The 22,567-nt window shown below is 37.9% G+C and overlaps 1 protein-coding gene and 1 non-coding gene across 8 annotated transcripts in view; both read right to left on the reverse strand.

The window, feature by feature from the left end:
• Positions 1-4,046: 4,046 nt before the first annotated feature.
• On the reverse strand, positions 4,047-4,130 carry Trnal-uaa (transfer RNA leucine (anticodon UAA)). Its single transcript has one exon. It is a non-coding gene; the product is annotated as a tRNA-Leu (tRNA).
• A 6,709-nt stretch (positions 4,131-10,839) lies between these two features.
• Positions 10,840-22,567, reverse strand: part of Kn (EBF transcription factor knot) — a 119,822-nt gene continuing 108,094 nt past the window's right edge. The window contains exons 9-14 of one of the 7 annotated variants that reach the window (XM_076813035.1): positions 20,569-20,723; positions 20,296-20,422; positions 19,210-19,512; positions 16,836-17,082; positions 15,249-15,486; positions 10,840-12,491 (exon numbers count right to left, since the gene is read on the reverse strand). In XM_076813035.1, coding sequence (XP_076669150.1) covers positions 12,282-12,491; positions 15,249-15,486; positions 16,836-17,082; positions 19,210-19,512; positions 20,296-20,422; positions 20,569-20,723 — 1,280 coding nt within the window. In that variant the 3' untranslated portion in view covers positions 10,840-12,281. Of the gene's footprint in view, positions 12,492-15,248; positions 15,487-16,835; positions 17,097-19,209; positions 19,513-20,295; positions 20,423-20,568; positions 20,724-22,567 lie in introns of those variants that run through there. The other 6 variants (XR_013085367.1, XM_076813036.1, XR_013085366.1 and 3 more) reach the window with 6 other exon arrangements.

Below are 22,567 nucleotides of genomic sequence, written 5' to 3' on the forward strand. Positions count from 1 at the left end.
AGGGAACTTTATTGCTTTGCCACGAATCAACGGGAATCGCAACCTTTTGTTCCCCGATGGGACGATTCGCGATTAACTCAACTATTGTTTCCTTAACGAGCGACCAATGGATTGGATGGAATTTTTTATCCCTGCATGACGAGTTAATTGAACTGCTATTGATTACCGATACCACTCCTGCGAGGCGCTAAATTTACGCGGCCAAAACGGAAAGTGGGAGAAGGAAGAAATTTCTATGCACTACAATTCCTCGCACTGAGAAGTTCAGTTTTGTTTAAATAAGGAGCACTGATGTCGATAATCGTGTAATGTATGTTAAATGTTGGATTCATGTGTCTACTATGTTATATTATGTTGGATTTTGTAATATATACATACTAAATGATTGTTTAATTATTCGTAAAAGAATGTCATTAGCACCAATTGAATCTCTCACAACAGACAGGTTGTTATAAATTGTACAGCGGTGTGCAGGTGAAGAGTTTGAATGCCTGGTATGTAATTCCTAGGGTTTCCGACAGTTTCAGATTTAAATGAAATAAGGTTTTTTTTATTGTAGTTTTAGTAGAAAAAATGCTCGCGAAGCTTTAAATTCATTCCAAATGATTAGGGCGAATAAAATGTATAATAAGTACAGAAAACATATTCAATCTTGATAAATAATGTTCTTGAATTATTTATCAAGATTAGAAGATTATCAAGATTAGAATCAGTTCAGTAAAACAGTGTTGACCATTATTTTTATAATCTTAATATATAAAGCAGAACGTTTATATGTTTCTGTGTTTGTCTGTCGCCTAAACACTTCCGAACGGTAAACTCTGGGGGTCACGAAATGTGCCTCAGCTCATTATGTCTCGCTAATCCAAATGAATATGACTATTTTCACAAAAAAAAAAATTGTTTTTGTAAAATCAGAATTTAATTCCCGGGCGAAACCGATTAGTAAAGCTAGTGACTTATATTGCAGAAAATGTTACAATAAATATTTTAGCCTTGAAAAAGAATTGACTTACTTACTGTTAACTCATTGTAACAAAAAATCACTTGTTGGTAACATTAAATTATTATTATGAATAGGGCACTGTATTAACGATAGTCGGTCATAATGTTTTGACAACTGATAGTAAGTGTATTTTCTGTAAGTATTGTACTCCCATCGTTAATTCCTGTATTCTTTTAACAGTAATAAAATATACCACAGACGCGATATAGGATAGACCTATCAGCCAATGCGTTTTTCTGTCACCGGTTTGGGGGGGGGGGGGGGGGGTCCTAGAACCCCTATGCCATTTTTGTGTCGCATGCAACGTTATCGATGAAGCCTCGAAACAGATTGTAACGCTACAACTTTTTGCAAGTGACTGAGCATGGAATCGGTATGGGTGGATCAGTTTCATCCCTTGGTGTTCTTGTCCAAAGGGAAAAGTTTCGGGCGTAGGGGGTGCACTTTTTGGTACACTGCCTGCGTAAGTCACCCGGTTCGATTACCCAATCTCCGTGTTAGACGGCTTGAGTCAGGTCAAGTGTGTGCTCCTGACGAGTCGAATCGGAGCAACAGGAATCGTCTGGGAGGCGCCGAGCGCTTTTCCCTTTCGACTTGGACAGCAGGGTGGTAGGAACTGCGCCGTCCAATACTTGTTTCATGCTTACCCTTCGCCTTTCCTTCTTTCCTGAATTTCTTTTAATCGAGTGATTGCTTGGCAGTTCCCTAGATTCTATATCTAAACCGAAGGGATCGATGGAACTTTGTTTCCATCCATCTCTTTGGTTTAGTAGGCTTCATGTACAGGGAGATCGATGGAACTTTGATTCCATCTATCTCTCTACGGGTCTCCAAGAGCAGCAACCTCCTCGCGGTGAGACCTGGTAATCGGTGAGAACCGAGCCGATGGCTGCGATTGTCAAATATTCTAGTCGTATATAAGAATTTCTTTAACTTGCAATACTATGGTAGAATGTAAGAATAAAATATGTAACTTAAAATGTTGTTCGATTGTTCCTACCGAACCCCAGAACACGAATATAGTGTTAAGATGGAAGAATAAGTGCAAGTTGGAATATTTCAGCGAGATACTGGAACTGTTGAGTTTTTCACAATTTTTAAAGTCCTCTCTGCTTCAGCATTCTATTGAAATATACAAAGTTACAATTCCTTTGCGAGGTATTCCACGTTACATCATGAAAGCATGTCTTCCACAAATAATGTTGTTGTTTATATAAATTTGTACGTTAAATAAATTTGTTTTGCGTTAAATAAACCGGAATAGGACAGCAAGGTTAAAAGACGAATGTGATATCGTTTTATTTTCTTCCTCCGTTCTTTTCCGTTGAACGGAATATGTTCATAAGACGATTTTTAAATTGTTACTCTAACAGAAACATTTGTAAATCGCGGGCATTGACTCTCAAAACATAAACTAGTTTTACTCGTGCTTAATTCTAGTTCCTACCACGCGTAGCCTTACAATCTGTTTTGAGACTTCACCGGTAACGTTGCATGCGACACTAAAATGGCAAGGGGGTCCTAGGACCCCCTAAACCGGCGACACAAAAATACATTGCTTGATAGGTCTATTCTATACCTCGTCTGTGGCGACACGAAGTCCCATAAGGTGATGGGTCTATTGTATACCTCGTCTGTGATAAAGGGAATGCATTGAATAACTGTTGTATCCGATTCTCCACTCTGTCGGTAAGGTAGGGAACGACATTGAAATGGTAAAAAAAAATTTTCGAGTCGCCAAAAATCCTTCTCGCAACGTGATTTTTATGTAAAATGAAGCTATTTTCAAAATTTCAGCCCAATCGGGTTTGATCGGTTTTCGGAAGTACAGCCAAACAGTGCATTAGAAAGTTGTGGGAATGTCAGTAACAGCGTGAATTTTTAATACTTTTCGGCGTACGATACGTGAAAAGGTTCTACTACACGCAAAGTACTAATAAACAATGTCATCTTGCAATTTATAGCTTGGACGGGCTTTGAAGAAATACCATTTTTGTGCGCCATAGTGTCTTGATCCCCGAAATGTATTTTCGCAGAGAAATCCGCGTGAGTCGTTGACAAACCGAGCCAAAGCATAGCGTAACAAAAGCCTAACCTCTTGTGTCAAACTCTCTCTCTCTAAACAAGTCACACGTATACAAGTACGCACACACCTTTCAGCATTGCAACGCATTTCAGAGTAGTTGCTGAGTTGGACGCTGTTCATGAGCAGATGCCACTACATTCAGACTTCAAATTATGGGTCGGCAATACAGTTTGAGTAGCGACACCAACATCCCTAAGGTGATAAGTCTATCCTATACCTCGTCTGTGGGTCTATCCTATACTTCGTCTGTGGGTCTATCCTATACTTCGTCTGTGATTTCATGTTCTTTACGATGTGTTGGTTGCCGTTAACGAAGGAATCATTGTATTAGTTCATTTTATCGACAGAATTAATTTTATTGCAGAAATAATTCGTTGTTTCGTCTAAAGGTAGCAGGCTAAACGTTTTTAGATCACTGCTATAATTTCCAACATTCCGTTCGGTCTAATTTTACCATTCGTAGATGAACCATATCGATCTGCAAAACACCAAAAATGAACTGTAAGGAGCTTGTAAACAACATATAATTCATTCAAGTTTAAAAACAGTTAAAAATGTAAACATATTTAAAATTTGTTCATCGAAAGAGTTAAGTTATATCCGTAAATATTCATCTAAAACATTATAGTATCGGACGATATGCAATAAATATTCCATCCTTTAAAACGTATTTATTTATTACCCTTTCGTCTAAATAATAAAAGTATCATTAATTATACAATTTTTAATGAAATATTCTTAAGTACTTTTTGAAGAACTATAATTATGGCGGTAACAAGTTTAACTATTCCACCCATCATGTACAATGTTTGACTATTTGTATAAGTAGTAATTATTAAATATAATAAAAAAAATATTTTTACTTAGTTGTAATTAATAACATTAGTATTCGATGTATGTATCAATATTAAAAATGAAACCTAATCTTATTATTTTCTATAAAAAAAACTTCTTTGCCAGGTGTGGGGTTCGAACCCACGCTCCCATGTGGGAACCAGAACTTAAGTCTGGCGCCTTAGACCGCTCGGCCAACCTGGCTTGTCGAGTTATCGCTTTTTGTGTCGCTAAATATGTCACAGTCCATATCGTGGAACAGCAATTACACAATTCTATAGTATACTACAATAAATATGCATTAATTACAGAGATAATCACATTAAAAATTTATATACAGTATATATATGAAAAGAAAATACGTCTCTTCGGCAGTTGATTATTGAACAATTTTGTTGTACATATAGGTATACAGTACCTTTTTATATTTTATTCTCTTCGGTTAAAATTGTATCGCTTCGTATACCATGGTCTCGTATTTTATAAAATAAACAAAAATTGTAAAGATTTTTATTTAATCGAGGTTCAATTTACATTTGTTTTAGGCAAATTTCATTGCGAATAACGATTGAAAAATAAAAAATTACACGTAAAGGTTTATTTGTAAATGAATTTGACTTACATATAAATGCGACACGTTATACAACATGAATTGTAAAAATTATGAGTAAGCACATGTGACAAAAGAACTTTGTGCTTCATTATAGCAGGTCATCCCAAACCTAAGTGATGACGTTTTATGACGCTACCTTTCAGTGAAAAATATTAACACTACACTTGTTTTTAATCATCGACGTATCGATCATTGCTTTCTATGATCTTTTCCCATCTCACAGGAAATTGTGAATTGCTTCTTTAAAAAATTGGGGTGTTTTGAATTAAAAAACTCTTTCAATGTTGAATTTAAGTGCCCACTGTCGTCAAATTGTTTACCCGTTAAAAATGTTGAAGTGCTCGATAATAAGTGATAATCGGTTAATGCAAGCTCGGGGGAATATGGTGGGTGCGGTATGAGGTCCCAATTATAAGTTTTAATATTTTCTAAAGACGTCTTTGTCGTACGCGATCTAGCGTTATCGCGATGGAATCATTTTCTGATTTTTGTTTAAGTGAAAAGTATCGATTCGAATGCTTCAAATAGTCGTAGACTGCAGAGGGAATACTTTTTCAAAGGCATAAGGGAAAGTTTATATAAACACATCCCCTTAACAAGATACGAGTGTTTGTTTAAAGCATGATAAGAAACATTACTTATATATGAAATGACGTGATATATTACGCTGTCATTAAGAGCCTATGAATTTCATATAATTTCATTAGCGACTTACAGGTGTTGCAAACAGTAACTGATGTAACAGCGCGGTTTATAAATAAATTTATAAAATGTCTGCAGCAAAATGGTACTCCAAACGTTTATTCTTCGTTCCTAAATATTTTTATTTATCAGATACTGCGGGCTGCCATAGGTGTTGGCACGGCGAAGGAAACTCAATAGCGTTGAATGAGGATTACCGGTAATCAGCAGATGGTAATATTCTTTTACATCGATAGAAGCACAATGGATTCGAAGGGTGGCGTCGCTGGGGCAGACAAACAGAATTCAAATGGAGCCTGACCGTCGAAAAAGCAGATCTTATCGCGGTGAACTGTCAAGGGTGCATCACCAGATTGCTCCTATCCCTGCCGGCCTCCGACAGTTCATCCCCTTTGACGCCCGACTCAAATTCTACCCTGATATCGCTGTGGCGCAAAGAGCATACGCAGTGGCGCGTCAATATACTTTCCGGGGCCCATGTAATTCTTGGGGTAATATGTATAAAAACAAAACAAAACGCGAAACAGTCTTAAAATACAACTATGACAATTTTCTACATTAAATATCTTTATTATATTTTATAAAGGAAATGTCATTGCGCTGTTTTCCAATTTGACATGACAGAAGGGATTTATGGTAAACATAGATTTCTCAATCAAGCTTTATTTCATATGTAGTAATTTGAAGGAAAGAAGATGAGGAAAAGTAGCTTTGGGGCAAGATATTGAGTATGCTGTAAATTCTAGATTACATTTTTTCATTTAATATGAATAAGTGTATTGCAATCGGTCACAGAAAAATGCGTTGCAAATCAATTCTACATTGCTTTGAAGTATGTACCTATTAAGTACCCATGCAGCACACTCCGTTTCGTGAAGCTTGCAGGAAGATTCCATGTGCGTTGCCGTGCAATGTTCCACAGGGGCGGACATAGGAAGATTCCTGCAACATTCCAGCAATGTTGCTGGAACGTTCCGATGCTGCACCGCAATCTTCCTGCAACTTTCCTGGAACCTTCCTGCAACAGAGTGTGCTGTATGGGATCCTTACATTCATGGCACGCAGTTGTAATTTTTTATTTTTAGTGGAATAGAAGCTGAGTAAATATTTCCCAACGCTGTCAGAATGACTTTGTTATTAAACTGAGATTAATGTCTTATAACCGGCAAAGAATTAGCACTATGAAGAAATAAACAATGTTTATACGTCAACTCGGAGATTGTCGCGTTAAAATCTAGCTCATTAGCATTGGAAATTTATATTCAAGATGTCAAAATAATTAATAATTTAGAACCAGAGCGAAACATGATAGAAAAATATTAATAAGGAATTACAAATGGAGAGAATGCATCGTTGCTGCTGTGCGAGGAAAGGTTAAAAAAGTAGCTACGCCTTCAGGTTTTCCATAAAACTCTGCGCTTTGCCTTTTTTCAGATTCCAATTAGATTGAGCGCGACACGCCTCGTATAGAGTTTTATGGGATCGCACGTGCCAAAAAACTAAGCTGACGGTTTGCGGTGGATTGGCGGCCAGTGGGAATCGTGCTGTTTGTACCAGGGGGTTGAAACAACTCAGCGAAAAAGCCTATTAGTATATCGAAATACAAAGTGCGCACTGTAGTAGCTCACCGAAATATTTCAACATTTTCAGTCGGGGACATCGGTGAAGAACATATCGATGGCTCAGTGCTCAAATATTGTATACGGAGTCAATTCGTTCAGAATTCGTTTTCAAAATTAAAGACTCTTACCACAATGAAATTGAACCTATTTTCTATAGGTAGCTGCTTTGTGTATCCATTTATTTATTAGCTTTTCTTCAAAGAAACTGGCACCCCCATGGAATTAAATAATTCAATTATATAAAAGTCCAACTTGTCTATTTATTTATAATATTTATAATTTATTATTTATAATATTTATTTTCCTTGTGTGTAATTGGCTAAACTTCAGTCGTTTTCTCTGGTGAATCTTATTGATGATTCCTTTTGTGGAACTATGAGATGAAAATTATTTTATCTTAAAATTCCTGGACATTACTTCGAGATGTACATTTCGCTACAAAATATAGCTTTTCCACACTCGAAGCCTTCTAAATTTGACACTTTCTTGTTTTATTTAACTATATACATTGATCAGGGGCGGATTCGGAGGGGGGCAATAGAGGCGCCCCCCCCCCCAAGAGTAATAAAATAGAAAATTATTATGACATTGTGTATTATTCTGTATAAATAATTAATGTAAATTTAATTATTTAGGCTATAGTATCAGATAGAGATTTAAAATATAAATTACAAGCAAATTCTAAATATTGTAAAAGAAGATTAAAAAAATGTACTTATGTACTTTTACATATTTCGCCCCCTCCAAGAGAGACTCCTGAATCCGCCGCTGACATTGATTAACTTGAAACACTGTGTATCAGTACCTACTACCAGTTTAATGCCACTCCTCTTTTACATTTTGACGATTCCAGTTTGTTCAGACTTATTCAGCACTTTGAATGACAACTGACGACTACAATGCTAACATTCTATCTTGACAATCCACTGTTTGACGTGGATTGCCATGCTCTAAGATCCATCTGGTAGAGCTCGAATATTTTGATGATTCTTCTACGTATATTGCAGCTTATGCGTAATTTTGAAAAGCATTAAAAGTGCTCTTCGTTGTTACCTTTACAATTTTTAATTATCCCGGCAGGCCATAAGAAGCCCGGATAAATTGTTTCACAACAATGATTACTAATTATGAAAGGAACAATTAAATATCCGACGTTTCGCCTGAAAAAAAGGGTGACTCACGATCGTATTAATAATTAAGTCACCGCATGGGCTGGTACATTGCGGAAAAGAATAGCGAGATGACAAATCACTGATGAAAGAGCGTGTTTTCGCAGGAGCCAGCGAGGGAATCAATATTGCAAGAAAAACGATTTCGTATTGTGCCCACGTTGTAGCGTTTGCAATAGGACACGTGCCTGCCAGTCCGCGTGCCACGTGCCGGCCAATCTAAATCTAATAACACAAACAGCCTTACAATAACGCGCAGCGTGCGCGCTACCGTTTGGCGGCTAGAGGTAATAGGACACCATGTGAACTAATCGCTACGAAGTGGTCCTCGAGATCCTGTTTCGCTATTTGTTGATCCCGACGTGGTTTCTCCCCGGGAGAAAAAAGTGCTCGAACAGAAGGTGCTCGCAGTGACTGAAGGCACTCGAACGTAAAATCTTTTATGTAGTTTATTCAATGGTGACGTATTTTGCGTTCACAATATTAAAGTACGATTTTCTTAGGATCATTTCGGGAGAGACGCACCACTTTTTTCGATTGCTTGTAAAGCCTTAAATAAATACAACTGAAATTTTAGGTAAATGCAGTTTGATTCTTTATTTAAATCTCTTTCACAAAATAACAAATATTAAATATACAAAAACTTTATTTTAAGATTAAAATACGCTTTCTAAAACAGTTCGTAAAAGTGCATCTAACCCCAAACCTGAGGGAAAGATGCACTTTAGATTCGGGGGCGATGTACCTACTTATTGGCACCCTCTTCTTCCTACTTTCATTCTTTTTTTTCTCTTCTACACATATTACAGAGGGGGGGGGGGGATATATAGTACATGTTTCGTGGAGCCATTTTGAGCACTCCGGGCAACGAATCCAATTTACTCACCGTCACACAAATTTTTCCCCTGAAATCTAACGCAACGAAAAGTTTTTTCAATTTTAATGAACTTAAATCGTACGATCGATGTGATTCGTTTAATAAGGTTATGTTTGTGGATAAGAACACGCGTCTTAAGCGTTGAAACAGTGCTGCCACTTATGTAGTGTGGCCGGAACAGGAAGTAGTGCATCTCTCCGCTAGGTGCGTCTCTCCCGGAATGACCCTATACTGTTTTCACCATTTGTTGGGTACCTACGTAAAAATAAGGCCTTGTCCTTTTTCTTCATAAAAGGCTATTTACGGACAAACATTTAGGATTCGTTTCTTGCAATGGAAAGGAGGTGCGCATTTTATCAGAAATTCAATATTTCTAATTGTGATATTAGTGAGAACTATGAAAATATAAGATATAATTCAAATAGAGTACAAAACGTTAAATAATTATAATATTACTAACGTTATGCCGTTGAAAGTAAGAAATGTAAAAATCACTAGCAAATATACTCGCGCTTCGCTTCGGGCCTAAAAGATATTAAGGACTTCATGAAAACACATTCTCCCCTTTTCACCACCCCCTTAGGGGTTGATTAGGGCAAAATCCTGAAATTGGTTTTTAGGCATTTATGTGAGTAACCTTTCGAAGTAAAAAACCAAGTTGATATCTAATCGGGCCTAAAAGATTTTGAGGAATCCGTGAAAATATATTATTTCACCCCTTTTCACCCCCTTAGGGGTTGATTAGGGCAAAATTCTGAAATTAATTTTGATGGATTTGTGTGGGTAACCTTTGTATTCAAAAACCGAGTTGATATCTACTCGGGCTTAAGATATATTGAGAGGTCCGTGAAAACACAGTTTACCATTACTGAATACCTTTTAAACAGTAATGTACAAAAGTAAACATTCCTTTTCCATCGTTACGTTTATCATTTAGTTCTCACAGGGTGCATATACGAACAAATATACTAAAATTTGAAACGAAATTTGTTCACTTACGGTGTTACGCTATTAAAATATATTCTCTAAAGTGCCACATAATACGTTTGTCATACTTACCACTATTTTAAAACGGTGGAATTCTAACAACAGCGAGTCAAGTTAGAGGTGGGGGTGCACGAAACAGTAAAAAACAATGGCTTTTAATTCTCAAAAATGTAAGTTTAATTTATTTAAATATACACCGACGTGTGTTTGTACGCGCGCGCGCGCGTGTCTCGCGTGCCTGCGCATGCGTACAAGAACGACCCGTCATGTAAACGATGACACTGTGTGATCGAACGAAAGTGGTAATCGGTATTACAATCAAGATCACAAGATCGCGGAGCGTCGTCACTCCGGAACAAACAATGCACTCTCCATTACGAGAGAATGCTCACCAAGTCGATATGCAAAAAGGAACTCTTTACAATAATAACTTTTTAACGACACTCGTCCCGACAAACGATACGATCTACGCTCGTAGACTGCTGCAAAATCTGGACTAATCGGAGCTTTCAATTCTGGTACATAGTTCGTATACTTTCGTGAGATTCGTTTGTTCTGAGATTTCGTTTGGGCCGGCTTATCGAACGATTCAAATCAACTATACGTTTTATACAATCCTTGCGGTACAATCCAATTTTTAACGTGCCCTTCCAGTTTCTAATGTTACACGTAACTTGCCGCGGATATCTTTCTTTCTCTCGTCAGAATTTAAGGAAATAATTATACCAGCGCTGTCCAGCGTAGGGGCCCCTCACGCGCCTGCTTCCCCTTCCAATCTTTCTTCCGCGCAGCGTGCCTTCCGTTGTCATGGAGACCGCGCGACGCTACGAAGGTTGCCACGTAAGCGTCGCGCGGTATCCCTGACAACGCGGACGAGAGTGGGGGAACCCCAAGCTCCCGCGGGAGCGAGCTTGGACAGCGCTGAATTATACCTAAATACATAGTTGCGAAGCTCCCCGCGCAGAACGTCGAAGTATACATTGAATACAATCATTAAAAGCGATATAATAAATGTTGACGGCCAATGTCATTTTCTTTTTTAAATAAAAATAAATCCTACTTGACGTTGCATTTAACTTTCTTACAATTTCCATTACACTTATTCCACATTCTTACAAATATGTGCAAGTAGCCACTCCATAGTCAGCACGTTAAAAGATTGGATCGCCGCCGTACAATCATACAATCATACGAATTAAGCTACAGGCGCTCTACAGTTATTTACACCTATGTATAATAATTTTTCGCCCTACAATCACGTTAATATCGTTCCATCGGATTCCTAGAAATAGTTCTGTCATTTTGTACATCGCAACAATATTTACAAGAAAATTTACAAATTACAAATTAGACGTTACGCTATCTAACTGATATTGGTTAGTCTCTTACAACGTACGGGTAAGAAGTTAAAATTTCAAAGTCGAAAATGCTCTCTAAAACTATGGTGTCTGTTACTCACTGATAAGCGATATGTCTGTCTAGTGGGTGCCTTTCTTCCCTCGACCCTCATCAGTTCCCCGCTTGGTTTGATATAAAATTTCCTCGACACCCTGTGAACGTCCCCGCCTCGCGTATACTACCGCCGCTTCCGAGCGCTCGAATTAGTGGAGCTCTTAGAGGATTTTCCCGCCGAATCGAAGGAAGACACTTCGAAAATATTCTGCCGGAAGTTCCGATCGAATTTGACGATTCTATCGAAGCACGAGGGGAGGGTGCGCAGGGTAAAATAGGTACTCGAATTTCTCGATAAAATTCATCTTCTCGTGCTCGAATAGCTACGTGAAAAATAGCGATATCAGCGACACGAGAAGGCTATAGTCGTCCGACTGTTCTCTAAGAGTATCAATGATTCGTTACCTTGTACGAGGAGACACCCCTGGCCAGCTCCTTGAAATTTATAAGCGCGGCAGCTTCGACGTAACCGTTCCGTTGCCAAAATAAACATTACCCAACTGGCTTTCAATGACGCGTCCACTACCGAACTCGCTTTGGAAATTCCTCGTAGCAAGATAACGCGCAACCGATTGCGTTTCTTAAAAAAATGTACACTCTCCATATCGCTAACAACTGTTCGCTGTACTTCAAACGACTGTGCCGATCGATGCAGAAAACATCGCGCTCTTCGATATGTATCATTCCTTAACTTACTCGATCGTTAATCGTAAATCGTTATCTAATTTTTGCACTGGTTTCGATATATCTCCCGAACTCAGCTCGTTTCCCGTAGAATTGATCCGCGCGATCGTTTATTCTTTTTTTTTTTCATCGCGCGATATTGGGGGAAGAAAGGAAAGGGTGTGACTGGGGGGTGGGGGGGATCAATTTCGATTCGAGAAAGCGATGTTCAACTACAAACACGATGATTACGTCGACGTTGGAACCCGCTTAGTGCGGTCGGCGCCGGCGGATTTCGCTTCCATGAAGACACAGCCCCTCGATATTTTCGTCGGTGCTTACATCTCGTAACACTATTTGGTGTTCGACGAGAGCAACGGACTGCCGGCGTTTGAATACCCTTGGCTGCAGGTAGGCAACATAAATGGATTCATGTTGAACGGTGAACCGACAACCTCCCCTAATCCTGCAACATACCCACTGTCGGTTATACGTTAGTGTAATGCGCTATGACTTGGTGATCAAAGAATTGTTAATTAGTCGATCGGTGGTGGTAGAAATAATTTCACCGTGAATGTCAGAAATCGTTGCAAATATAAGATCTGAAGGCGGCTTTCGGTTTTCAGAGCGTGGAAACATTGGGAAATGAAATTACACGGTGTTCCTGAATTTCTGAGAGAGGAATTGAATTTTAGTTTGAAATGTTGAGAAACACAATTAATTTCTGGATATTTTTAAATTATCATAAAGTTGTTTTTTTTTGTTATTTATTTTGAGTTTTTATCGAGATGTCAGAATATTGTAATTTGTTTAATTTTAATATGATAATTGTTTTGTTATTGACATTGTTTTACATAAACTCACGAGGTCAAATACTTTCTACGACCACCAGTTTAAATAAAAAACGAGATATGAGGAACGTTTCATTTTTAAAATATGTTAACGCAATTAATTAATCGCTAATTGTATATTTAACTAACATAAGCAGAATTAAACACTCAGATTTAATTCAATACTTTGGTAATTCGTTGCACCTGTTCTTTTAAAATATTCCGCGAATGAATATTCGTTATGATTATGAATATACTTGTCGTTTTGTATTCCCTAATTCTCATACAGTGGCGTGCAAAAGTATTCGGCCACCATTTAAAACAAAATACCTTGTATAAAATTGGTCTAAATGACTTGAGTTTTTTTAGAAGCTGGAAGGATTAGTTCTAAAAAAACTCAAGTCATTTGGACCAATTTTAAATAACTTATTCTGTTTTAAAGGGTGGCCGAATACTTTTACATGCCACTGTATAAGGTACATAAATAACTATTAATAAATTAAATATGACTCAATATTTTTTTAAAAAACTACTGATATACACGAATCTGTATAACTTTGGTATTCGTTATATATATTATGATATATTTATATTATGATTACAGAGTACGATGTGTCCCAGAATACATCCTAAAAGTTAAAAAAATAATTGGAAAATGTAGAACAAGTTTTTGTTCGTCTTTTCGATTTTAATAAAATTGGTGAAGCAGTTGAGGACATGTAGCATAGGCGTCCGCAGGAGGGTTTGCCCCCACCCTGGCTTGAGAAGAAATCGCTTATTTTTAAAAACTAACCTTTATTAAGTTTATACTAAAAAAGTGAATATTTTTAAATTTCAATTGTCAAATTTCAAATTTAAATTTCAATTGTCGCCTGTCTACTTGACTATCTCCCAAAGTTGCCCCCTCCCCCAGAAAAAGTCTGTGGACGCTCTTGTATGTAAACATACCCTTCTTGGGTATAAAAATGAATTTGTAAATTCTCTCGTGTTCAATATTTGTAACGGCTCAATAATTAACAAAACAATAATATTTTTTGTCAACAATGCCAATTTGAAATTTTATTCGAATCGCGACGCACACGTTTTAATTGCCGAGCACGCGTATGTGTTGCATATTCTCAAAATCGATTATTTTCGAAATAAACGCCCGTTATTGAAACATTTCATTCCACGTGTTCGTGTTACTTTTATTTTTTCAAGGGAAATAATCTCCATCTGCGTTGTCAGTGACATGTATTCTGGGACACCCTGTACGTTCTACGGAGATTTCAATGAACTGCACGCGATCGAAGGCCGGCATACATTACAAGACGAAGGACGAGGCTGTATTGGAGACGTCGTTCAGACACGTGCCAACCAAACGGCCACTCTGACGGCACTAACGATCTTTTCGGCTAAGTGGCTCCCTTAACAATCGGCGGCAATAAACGACACTGCGACACTCGTCTCACAAAAGGGCACTTTCATCTCCCGTTAATAATAAAACTACACACGAAGGTTCGCTTCTGTTCCACCAAACGAAATCATGATACGTTGTAATTGCTATGTAATGTTATTTGCAGTAATTCACTTAATTTCAATTTTTTTGATTGCCATTAAATATTACAAATACAGTGGGTGGCCAATTTATTATACTGAAACAAAAAAGTTTGAGATTTTATACACATTTTCTACGCATTTTAACGCTTGAAGTTTCTAGTTTTTTAATCAAGGACTCAACTTTTTTTCATTCATTATGATACCGTTTTATTAAGATGAAGCGCAGGAAAAGAAGTTTCAGAATTTTTTGCCTCGTTTGAACGTGTGCACGGGCCAAAAAAATTGTTTCCGGTAAATCCATGTGAAAAGCTATTACAGATCATAAAAATAATTCAACTTGGTTTTTTAATAAATATTGAACTTATATTCATGCATGACATTCTTTCGACTAAAGTATTAATTTTCCCTAGAAAAAATATTTTTCCGATAGTAAAAGAATCACGAATTGTGCCGTTAGAGAACGTATTACCATAGTATTAAAGCTATGAAGAGCTATACTGCCATCCTTAGTTAAAATGTCCTATTTGGCACTTTTCCATTTTTCAAGAAATGTTGAAATATTTGAAGTTCCCCCTGTCTCTTACCTTTTAAATAAAATTAGAAAACCCTATGCATTTCACTGTGACACAAAGAAAATGATAAAACTTCAGTTTTTTCAGCTGTTTCGAAATGCTAAATAGGACATTTTAACTAAGGAGGGCAGTATAATTAATAAAAAAAATCGAGAAAAAATTATTGCTTAGTGTACTTTGACTACCAAATGTCGTATGAGAATTCGGAATTAAAGTGATCGAGATACGACGTCGAAATACTAATCAAGGGGAGGAGGGTGGTTATCAAGGATTCGTAAATGAACGAGTGTACGTACATCCTCGAATCTCGTCTCTCGTGCATGTTTCTCATAATTCTTTAATCGCAGTGCATAGGGTGGTTGTGGTGGTGATGATGGTGGTTGTGATGGTGGACGGTTAGCGGTTACTGGGCGGCTGTGGCGAGGTGGTGCTGTGTGGACCAGTGCGGTGGGACTGAGGTGGTCGGTGGTCGAACTACGGGGGCGAACGCACTCCCGTCCCCGGACGTATAGAAAATGCCATACTGTTCGTGCGCTAAAACGAAAATTTCACATAAGGGAAAATCATAAGTGCGTGCACTTCGACGGAATGCTAAATCTATAAAGCGCGTGCGTGTCAGGATTTCGTGCGCACATACTGTACTTACATGCGTTTACAGCAAAATCGTAAACCGAAGTGTATCGGGTAAAGATTTCCGAAGCAAATTTCCTTCTACCATTTTACACACTTTGTTGCATTACTTTCATGAATTAGCAAGAAGAAATTGAATGAGTTTCGGCTGTTGTTTTCATCCAACGCATTTTCCCATAATGGTATTTGATAAATGGAAATCGCATAACATCGAAGAATTAAATCAAAGTATAAAGTGACTAAAGGGCATCAATGGTTGCTTCTAGCCAATATTAATTGATATTAGATTTTGTCGAATGTTGTTTAGCGAGTTATAAAGCAGACAGATATTTTCTTTTAGATTTGTAATTGGTCAGCAATATGGGCAGATCTATTACTGGTGGTACACTTATGGAGGAGGTGATTCTTTATGAAAAAATAAGTCGAAAGTGCAGGACAAAATTTTTGTAATTGAACCTTCGCTTTCGATGACGAAAATTTGTTAAGAAATCTTACAGATCACTTTTCATTTGTCTGAATTTACAAGTAGCACCAATATCATGTTACTAGTGAACTATTTAGGGTAGGTTTACACGTGAAACTCAGTCATTTCGTCTTCGCAAAAATATATTATTGTGTGAATTTTTGAAAATGTTGCTTACATTGCTGCGAGAAAGCTACGCTTTATGAATTAAATCACTGTACATCCTTAACGTACGTACTACTATATTTCAACACTGAAGTTATTCTGTGCTAGGTTATAGCCTATAAGAAGATTAGCTGCACTAATTTTTAGTTCAGTGCACACTGCAACATGTACTGAATAGATTTCGCGAGGTACTGTTTTAAAAACGAAAACAAGTTTACAAAACTTCTGTACTGCAAATTCAACTAATTGCATCACTCATAATGAATCACCCTATATAATCACCAATTTTAGAATTAGAAACCATACAAAAGCACATTATTTCTGTAAACGTTATCTTTTGCGTTATCCAGCAAAAAGTGGAGATAAGTAGAAAAATCGAATCAACATATTGAGATATCTGATTTAAATAACAATTTAATGAAAATCTGCAACAACGTGTCACAAATCCGCCACTGTAGCCAACTGTATATTGTTACACATAGCTGTTAAATTACAAATAAAAATGCTGTTTATAATTCATTGAGCACTAAATCATCGATACATTTCGGATTGCTGAAGCAGTATTAAAAGGAGCGGAACAGAATCGGCGGGGCAGGTTTGACTAATAGTAAGATGAAAAACGCACTTACGCGATGTATAAAGGGTTGGACTGCCGGTGTACGGGTTGGCGACCGAATAACTTCCATTGGTGCTGTGACTGTGAGGGGTGCTCGCCGAACTTCCGCAATAACCGCCACCGGTTACAACCCCACGTGGACTCGCGCTGCTGCTTTGCCTATAGGCGTCGACATTACCAGCGACGCTTCCGCCGACGCTACCACCGCCACCGGCTCCGCCTCCAGCACCGGCTCCTGTCGTCACGGAACTACCGTCTAGAAATAGAAACCTGCCCGTCAGACGAAATCGTCAGTATTTCATCATTCTGTTCGCAGCGTGTTGCCTAATGCACTGGGTACGAGTGTTTCACGCGTTTACACGTGAGTCGCATCTCATTACCGCCATTTAAGTGATCTGCAGCGGCGGGCAACCGTTCGAATGCTTTGCAAGTGGGTATATAGACGTACAGAAATGTAGAAGTCGTATAGGAAATCTAAGAAATTTTGGTAATTCGGTTATTGAAAGAGAGAAAGATATTATAGCAACTTGGCACCACAGATCGAATGAAATTGTCAAAATTTTCGAGTGATTATGAAATTCCAGTAATTTTTTTAAATATTTTCATCTCTGTTCTAAGAAATTGTTGTAAAATTAAGTGTATTCACTGAAACTTTTATTGAATACGTTTTTGCATGGATAGGCAACTTTTATTTTCTTGGAAGTAAAAAAAGTTCAAGTTAAGCAGGAACGTTTATTCTGTTTTGAAAAAGTGTAAGTTGTGGCAAGCAGATTTCTCGTCATGGAGTAACTAAATAGGTTTTGTTCAATTTTCGTCTTATTGTTAGTAAAATAAAATGATTATATAAAAACCACAACTTGCTTTCACTTCTATATTTAACCTGCTTTCAATTTCTTACTTAATGCTAATTAAAAAAATAATTCCAACTTTTATATTGTATCTTAAAATGTCTGTTAAAAAATATATGATCCTTCAGAACTTACTGTTAAAACTGAACTTTTACAACAGAGTTAAAGTGTTAATGTACGAAATTACCTTAAAACAGAAATGGAATGATTTAAAAGTTAGAAGTTCAGTAAATAACTTTTATTTATAAAAGTCAACAGTTTCATTCGATCCCTGCTTGGTACCACACCAAGTGCATATGTACAGAGTTAGCAGAACCGAAATGGCAGTATGATCTGATTGTAGAAAATCGAATTATAGAAGATAAGGCGTATTTCGCGGTTCTATTGAATGCCGATTGATTCTGTGTGCAAAAATAAGTCGAAACGTGGAATGAAAGTTTTACAACGAGGGCTTCGTTTCAGAAATAATCGATTTTGAAGATTCGTCAGGCACGCGTACGATTGCGTACGGTTTGGCTGGCGTGTCTGTCTATTATTCGCCGTTTCCACTTGCGGGCTAGTAGCCATCAACATTGATAGTGGTCTGGTTCCAGTAATACAATAAACTTATACGTATATTATTAATTTTGTATAATCTCAAAAAATTTGTTTCAGTTGGCTACTGTGGCGCAATTACTCGATTTCGAAAATTTTCAGACATCAAATTCTTACGAAAATATGAAGACTGTTTGAGTTTTTCTTACAGTATTTTAAAGAACTTTAATAAAGATTTTAAGGTATTTCATAAATTTTATTTGATTCTTAAAACACTGTACTTTAACATAAAAATTAGAAAGTTAAACAAGTTTCAATTTCGGGTATTTTTGACCCGGTAGCGACAATCTGTGTTACAATATAGGGTGCGCTCCCCGCCGGGTTAAGGATAATATTATTAGAGATAATATCTACCGCGAAATAGTTAAAAATCGTTCCCAGATTAACAGAATTTGTAAAATTGCAGGATGAGAATACATCAGTATTTTTCAATAATTCCTCTTTAATTGGCCAAACGAGACTCTGCACGTGACCGCAGGGACAATATTTGCAACGCTTTATTTTCGTTAAAAATGCCACCATGAATATTTACGAATACAAACACACCAGACGGAAATATAAAATAACTGGGTAACCAAATCCTATTGACCTGACGGATCCCTAAAATCGACTTTATCGAAATCGAAGGTGAGCGTGAAATTTGTTTTCTTTTTCACGCGCAGGATCATTTTTACGTCCTGTAGGTACACCACGAATTACACCTCTCCCTTCCTTTATGCTCGTGTGAAAAGTCTATGCATTGTGGGCGCATGAATGACAGTAATTTAAAACAATGGCGACCCTTGCCGTGCGGTTAATTCGCAATAGGCGTGACTCGATAATTTGCAGTAGAATAATGCGGGGTTCGTATCTCTAGCAATAATTTCATCTCTCTAATTGACCACATAAAATGATAATGAGTGCAGTGGCGTGTGAGGCACGGAGCAATTATTAATATTTACCGTCTGTCCATTTCGCGGCAGTACCATTTTCCTGTACCGACACTGCAAGTTGCCCTGTATACGAGTTGAACGCCGTTGCCGAACTGGAGGTAGGGGGTGCAGGGGGGTGGCCGGATCCTGGACTCCTGGGCGCACCTGTGATTCCCGCGTTTCCGCTTCTGGGCATACTATATAACGCTTCCGCAAGATCTGCCGCCCTCTTCAGGATAATTTCTTTCGGTAATTTTTCTGGGTCACCAGGATGTCGTGGAATAAGCTTCTGTAACCTTTGGAAGCCGTAGTCGATTGTGGGTTCATTTAATGCTGAAAAATTTGTAAAACAATGCGTCGCTTTAGTCGCAATGCAAAAGTATACGTATACGAATGGATTTCTGTAATAAAGTATAGGAATACTATTTTTCAATATTCTTCCAAGAAAATTCTACAAATTACTTATTAAATTTGGGCATTACTAAGCACTCTAGATCTTTCAGTATCTTCACCCTCATACCCGTGAGATTTTCCTTTTAGCTGCTGCTGGTGAGCAAGCAATTCTATAGCAATTATATTTTAAGACTTAAAAGACTGTTAATAATTTTATAGGGAATGATAGAAATTGTATATATATGTATACGCGTAAATTTTTGTAGATCAAAATTACTTCAAGTATGTACCCGAAGAATATATTAGCTACTCTCTAAAAAGTAATTGTTTTTAACAAATAGTTAATGGGTTTGCTCATAATTTTAATATGTATATGTTCTTTCGCGAATTATGTTTGTATCAATGATGTTCTTTAAAATTACAGTACTTATAGCTGTTATGCATTATAAATATATATATTAGGGTAGATGTACCGTTTTTGGTCATTGCACAGTTTTTGGCCATGTGCATAATTATCTTATTTTTAAATTGCTTGCAGCCCATTATTATGTGGAGAATTTCTCATCATAAATATTTTGTTTAGTATACCGCCAGAAATATAAGGTTTCATTTATTGTTTACACGCGAAAATATTATATTTTTTAAGAAGTGGCCAAAACTGGTACCTTAAAGTGTTTACAAACGGCGCATCTACCCTATATGATCCATAGAAATTATACTCACAAACATAAACGAATCTACCAGGCGCCCCTTTGCAAAACTGCTTAGTCTTATAGGAAAGTGTGACTTCGACAACACCTGGTATTTGCCTTGGTGGAGTTTGCACTCTGATTGCGTTCGGAGTGATTAACTACGAACAGACAATTAAAAGTATTCATGAAGATTCAAGTGCAATATACAAATCAATGATTTCTTTAGTTTAAAAAATGAATGTTCCCGAGTTATTGCAAAGTTATTCTGCGCGAGTACGGTTTCGTAAAGTATCGAGCTACACACCTCGCTCCACACCAACATCGACCCAAAAACTACTTGAAGTCCATCGAAGAAGTTTTCGCCGATGATTATTACTGTCGATCCACCAGACGTCCACCCTTCGTTCGGCGATATCGCTTTTATACACGGCGTTTGGAGAGGCACAGGTGTATAGAGACCTAATTGTGTAAAGACAATATTATCAGATGTTCATTAAATTATACAATGATTAAGGCATCTAATATTCAGTTTAATGTACTGGCGAAAGATGCACCGCAGACATATGTATACATTTACCAAAGAGAACGTGTTGAATTATAGAATTAGACGACACGAATGCGAAATATCATTTTAAATTCTGCTTTCCCAGCACATTAGTTAAAATTGCAGGCAGCTTTAGTGCTTGAACATCACGGTGTCGTCAGCGACTTGTACTTGCAAAGCCAACATTGTTACACCATAGGATTATTCTAAACTATATTAGTATACTAATTATTCATGGCTTAATTTACTTTAAAGCAGACCTTGCAAAATATACGTGCACGTATTAGTGTACACAGATGTCGCTCGTCTTTCTGTGTTTCTACATAATACAAATGAGGCGTCACATTAGAACGACCCCTTAATAACTTTGCAAATAGTTTCTTCTAATTTCCACGAAGTTGGTAAAAATAGAGTTGCACCCTTCCTGCTGCAAGATCCTCAAACGTGACTTATATATTTTAATCACAACCACGTAAAAATTCGATATTTTCTTTAGCAATTAAAAAATGCCTTTGACAAGCGTTTCCAAAATCAATTTCCACTTTTAAAATTCGATTTCAATACTCATTTGTACTTCAATCCCAAGAAGTAAAATACGCGCACGTTAAGGTTCCGCGTCTAATTTCAGAAATCACGGAAACAATAATGGACCGTGCGTACGGGCGGGGAAAAAACTCGTAAGAGAGCGGAGAAATTACGCGAATTCCCCCGATCGTATGAGGTGAGTCGAGTCAGTTAGTTAGGGGGGTGGGATACGGAAAATTATCTGAATATTCTGTTTATTCGGTCGAGGCCAAGTGGTAGATATATTTCCCGTGGCAAGCAAGCTCAAGCCACGAGGATGGGAGAAAGTAAGAGAGAGAGGGAGAACGACAGAGAATTTATGAAGGAGAACGACAGGAGCGCATAGAAGGAGAAAGAGAGAGAGGGCGAGAGGAAGAGACTGAGGGTTGGAGTGGCCGGAGAAGAGTTGTAACAAGAAGGAAGGGGGGGAGAAGGGAGGGGGGGGGCGATCGGGCCGCTGGTGTCTCTGCTTGGAATTTATAACCCAATGATATCATTTTGTACCCCAGCGAAGCCAAGCCACCCCCGGTTCCGACCCTGGCAGAGCGGAGCCACGGCAGAGTGGCTGACATCATGGTATATTGCTCCCAGTGATACTCAAACAGTTTCCACCTTTGGGTGCTTACGCGTGATTCCACTATTAAATTTCAAAGGCTTAAGAGATCCCGACAGTGGACATCGGACCCAAACACTGTACGCCGATAACATTTTCTTCTTAGCACGTCCGCGTGCAAATACTAACGATTATAGATGTAATTATATGCAGAAAGATCCTTAGCAAAAGTGGGGCTGAAAATCTATAGGGGTACCTAAATATATAAGCATCGAGATGAAGGGATTATTCTTCGCCTGACTATCGCAATGTTTTATTCCCTCGTGGACTCTGCCTTAGCGTACAGTAAGTGGGAAATTAAATACGCGAGCACGGCGCGGCGTTAAAGAGTTGCAATTCCGGTGTAAATGGGGATTCTTGAATGGGACACAGGTATTTATTACGTTCAATGTACAAGAAAGTCGTTAAACAGAGTCGGCCACGTTGGCAACCACTCTGGTGGAGAATTGTCGGGCGAGATGGTATGGGGCAGAAAAGTAGGAAGAGGCGGAGAGGGAGGAGGAGGAGGGTTGAAAAGAGGGATTCAGTAGAGGAGGCCGGAACAAGCGTACCAACCCGGAATAAATAAAATCCCCCGTGCCA

The sequence above is a fragment of the Andrena cerasifolii genome, chromosome 5 (genome assembly GCF_050908995.1).
Source record: "Andrena cerasifolii isolate SP2316 chromosome 5, iyAndCera1_principal, whole genome shotgun sequence".
Lineage (NCBI taxonomy): Eukaryota > Metazoa > Arthropoda > Insecta > Hymenoptera > Andrenidae > Andrena > Andrena cerasifolii.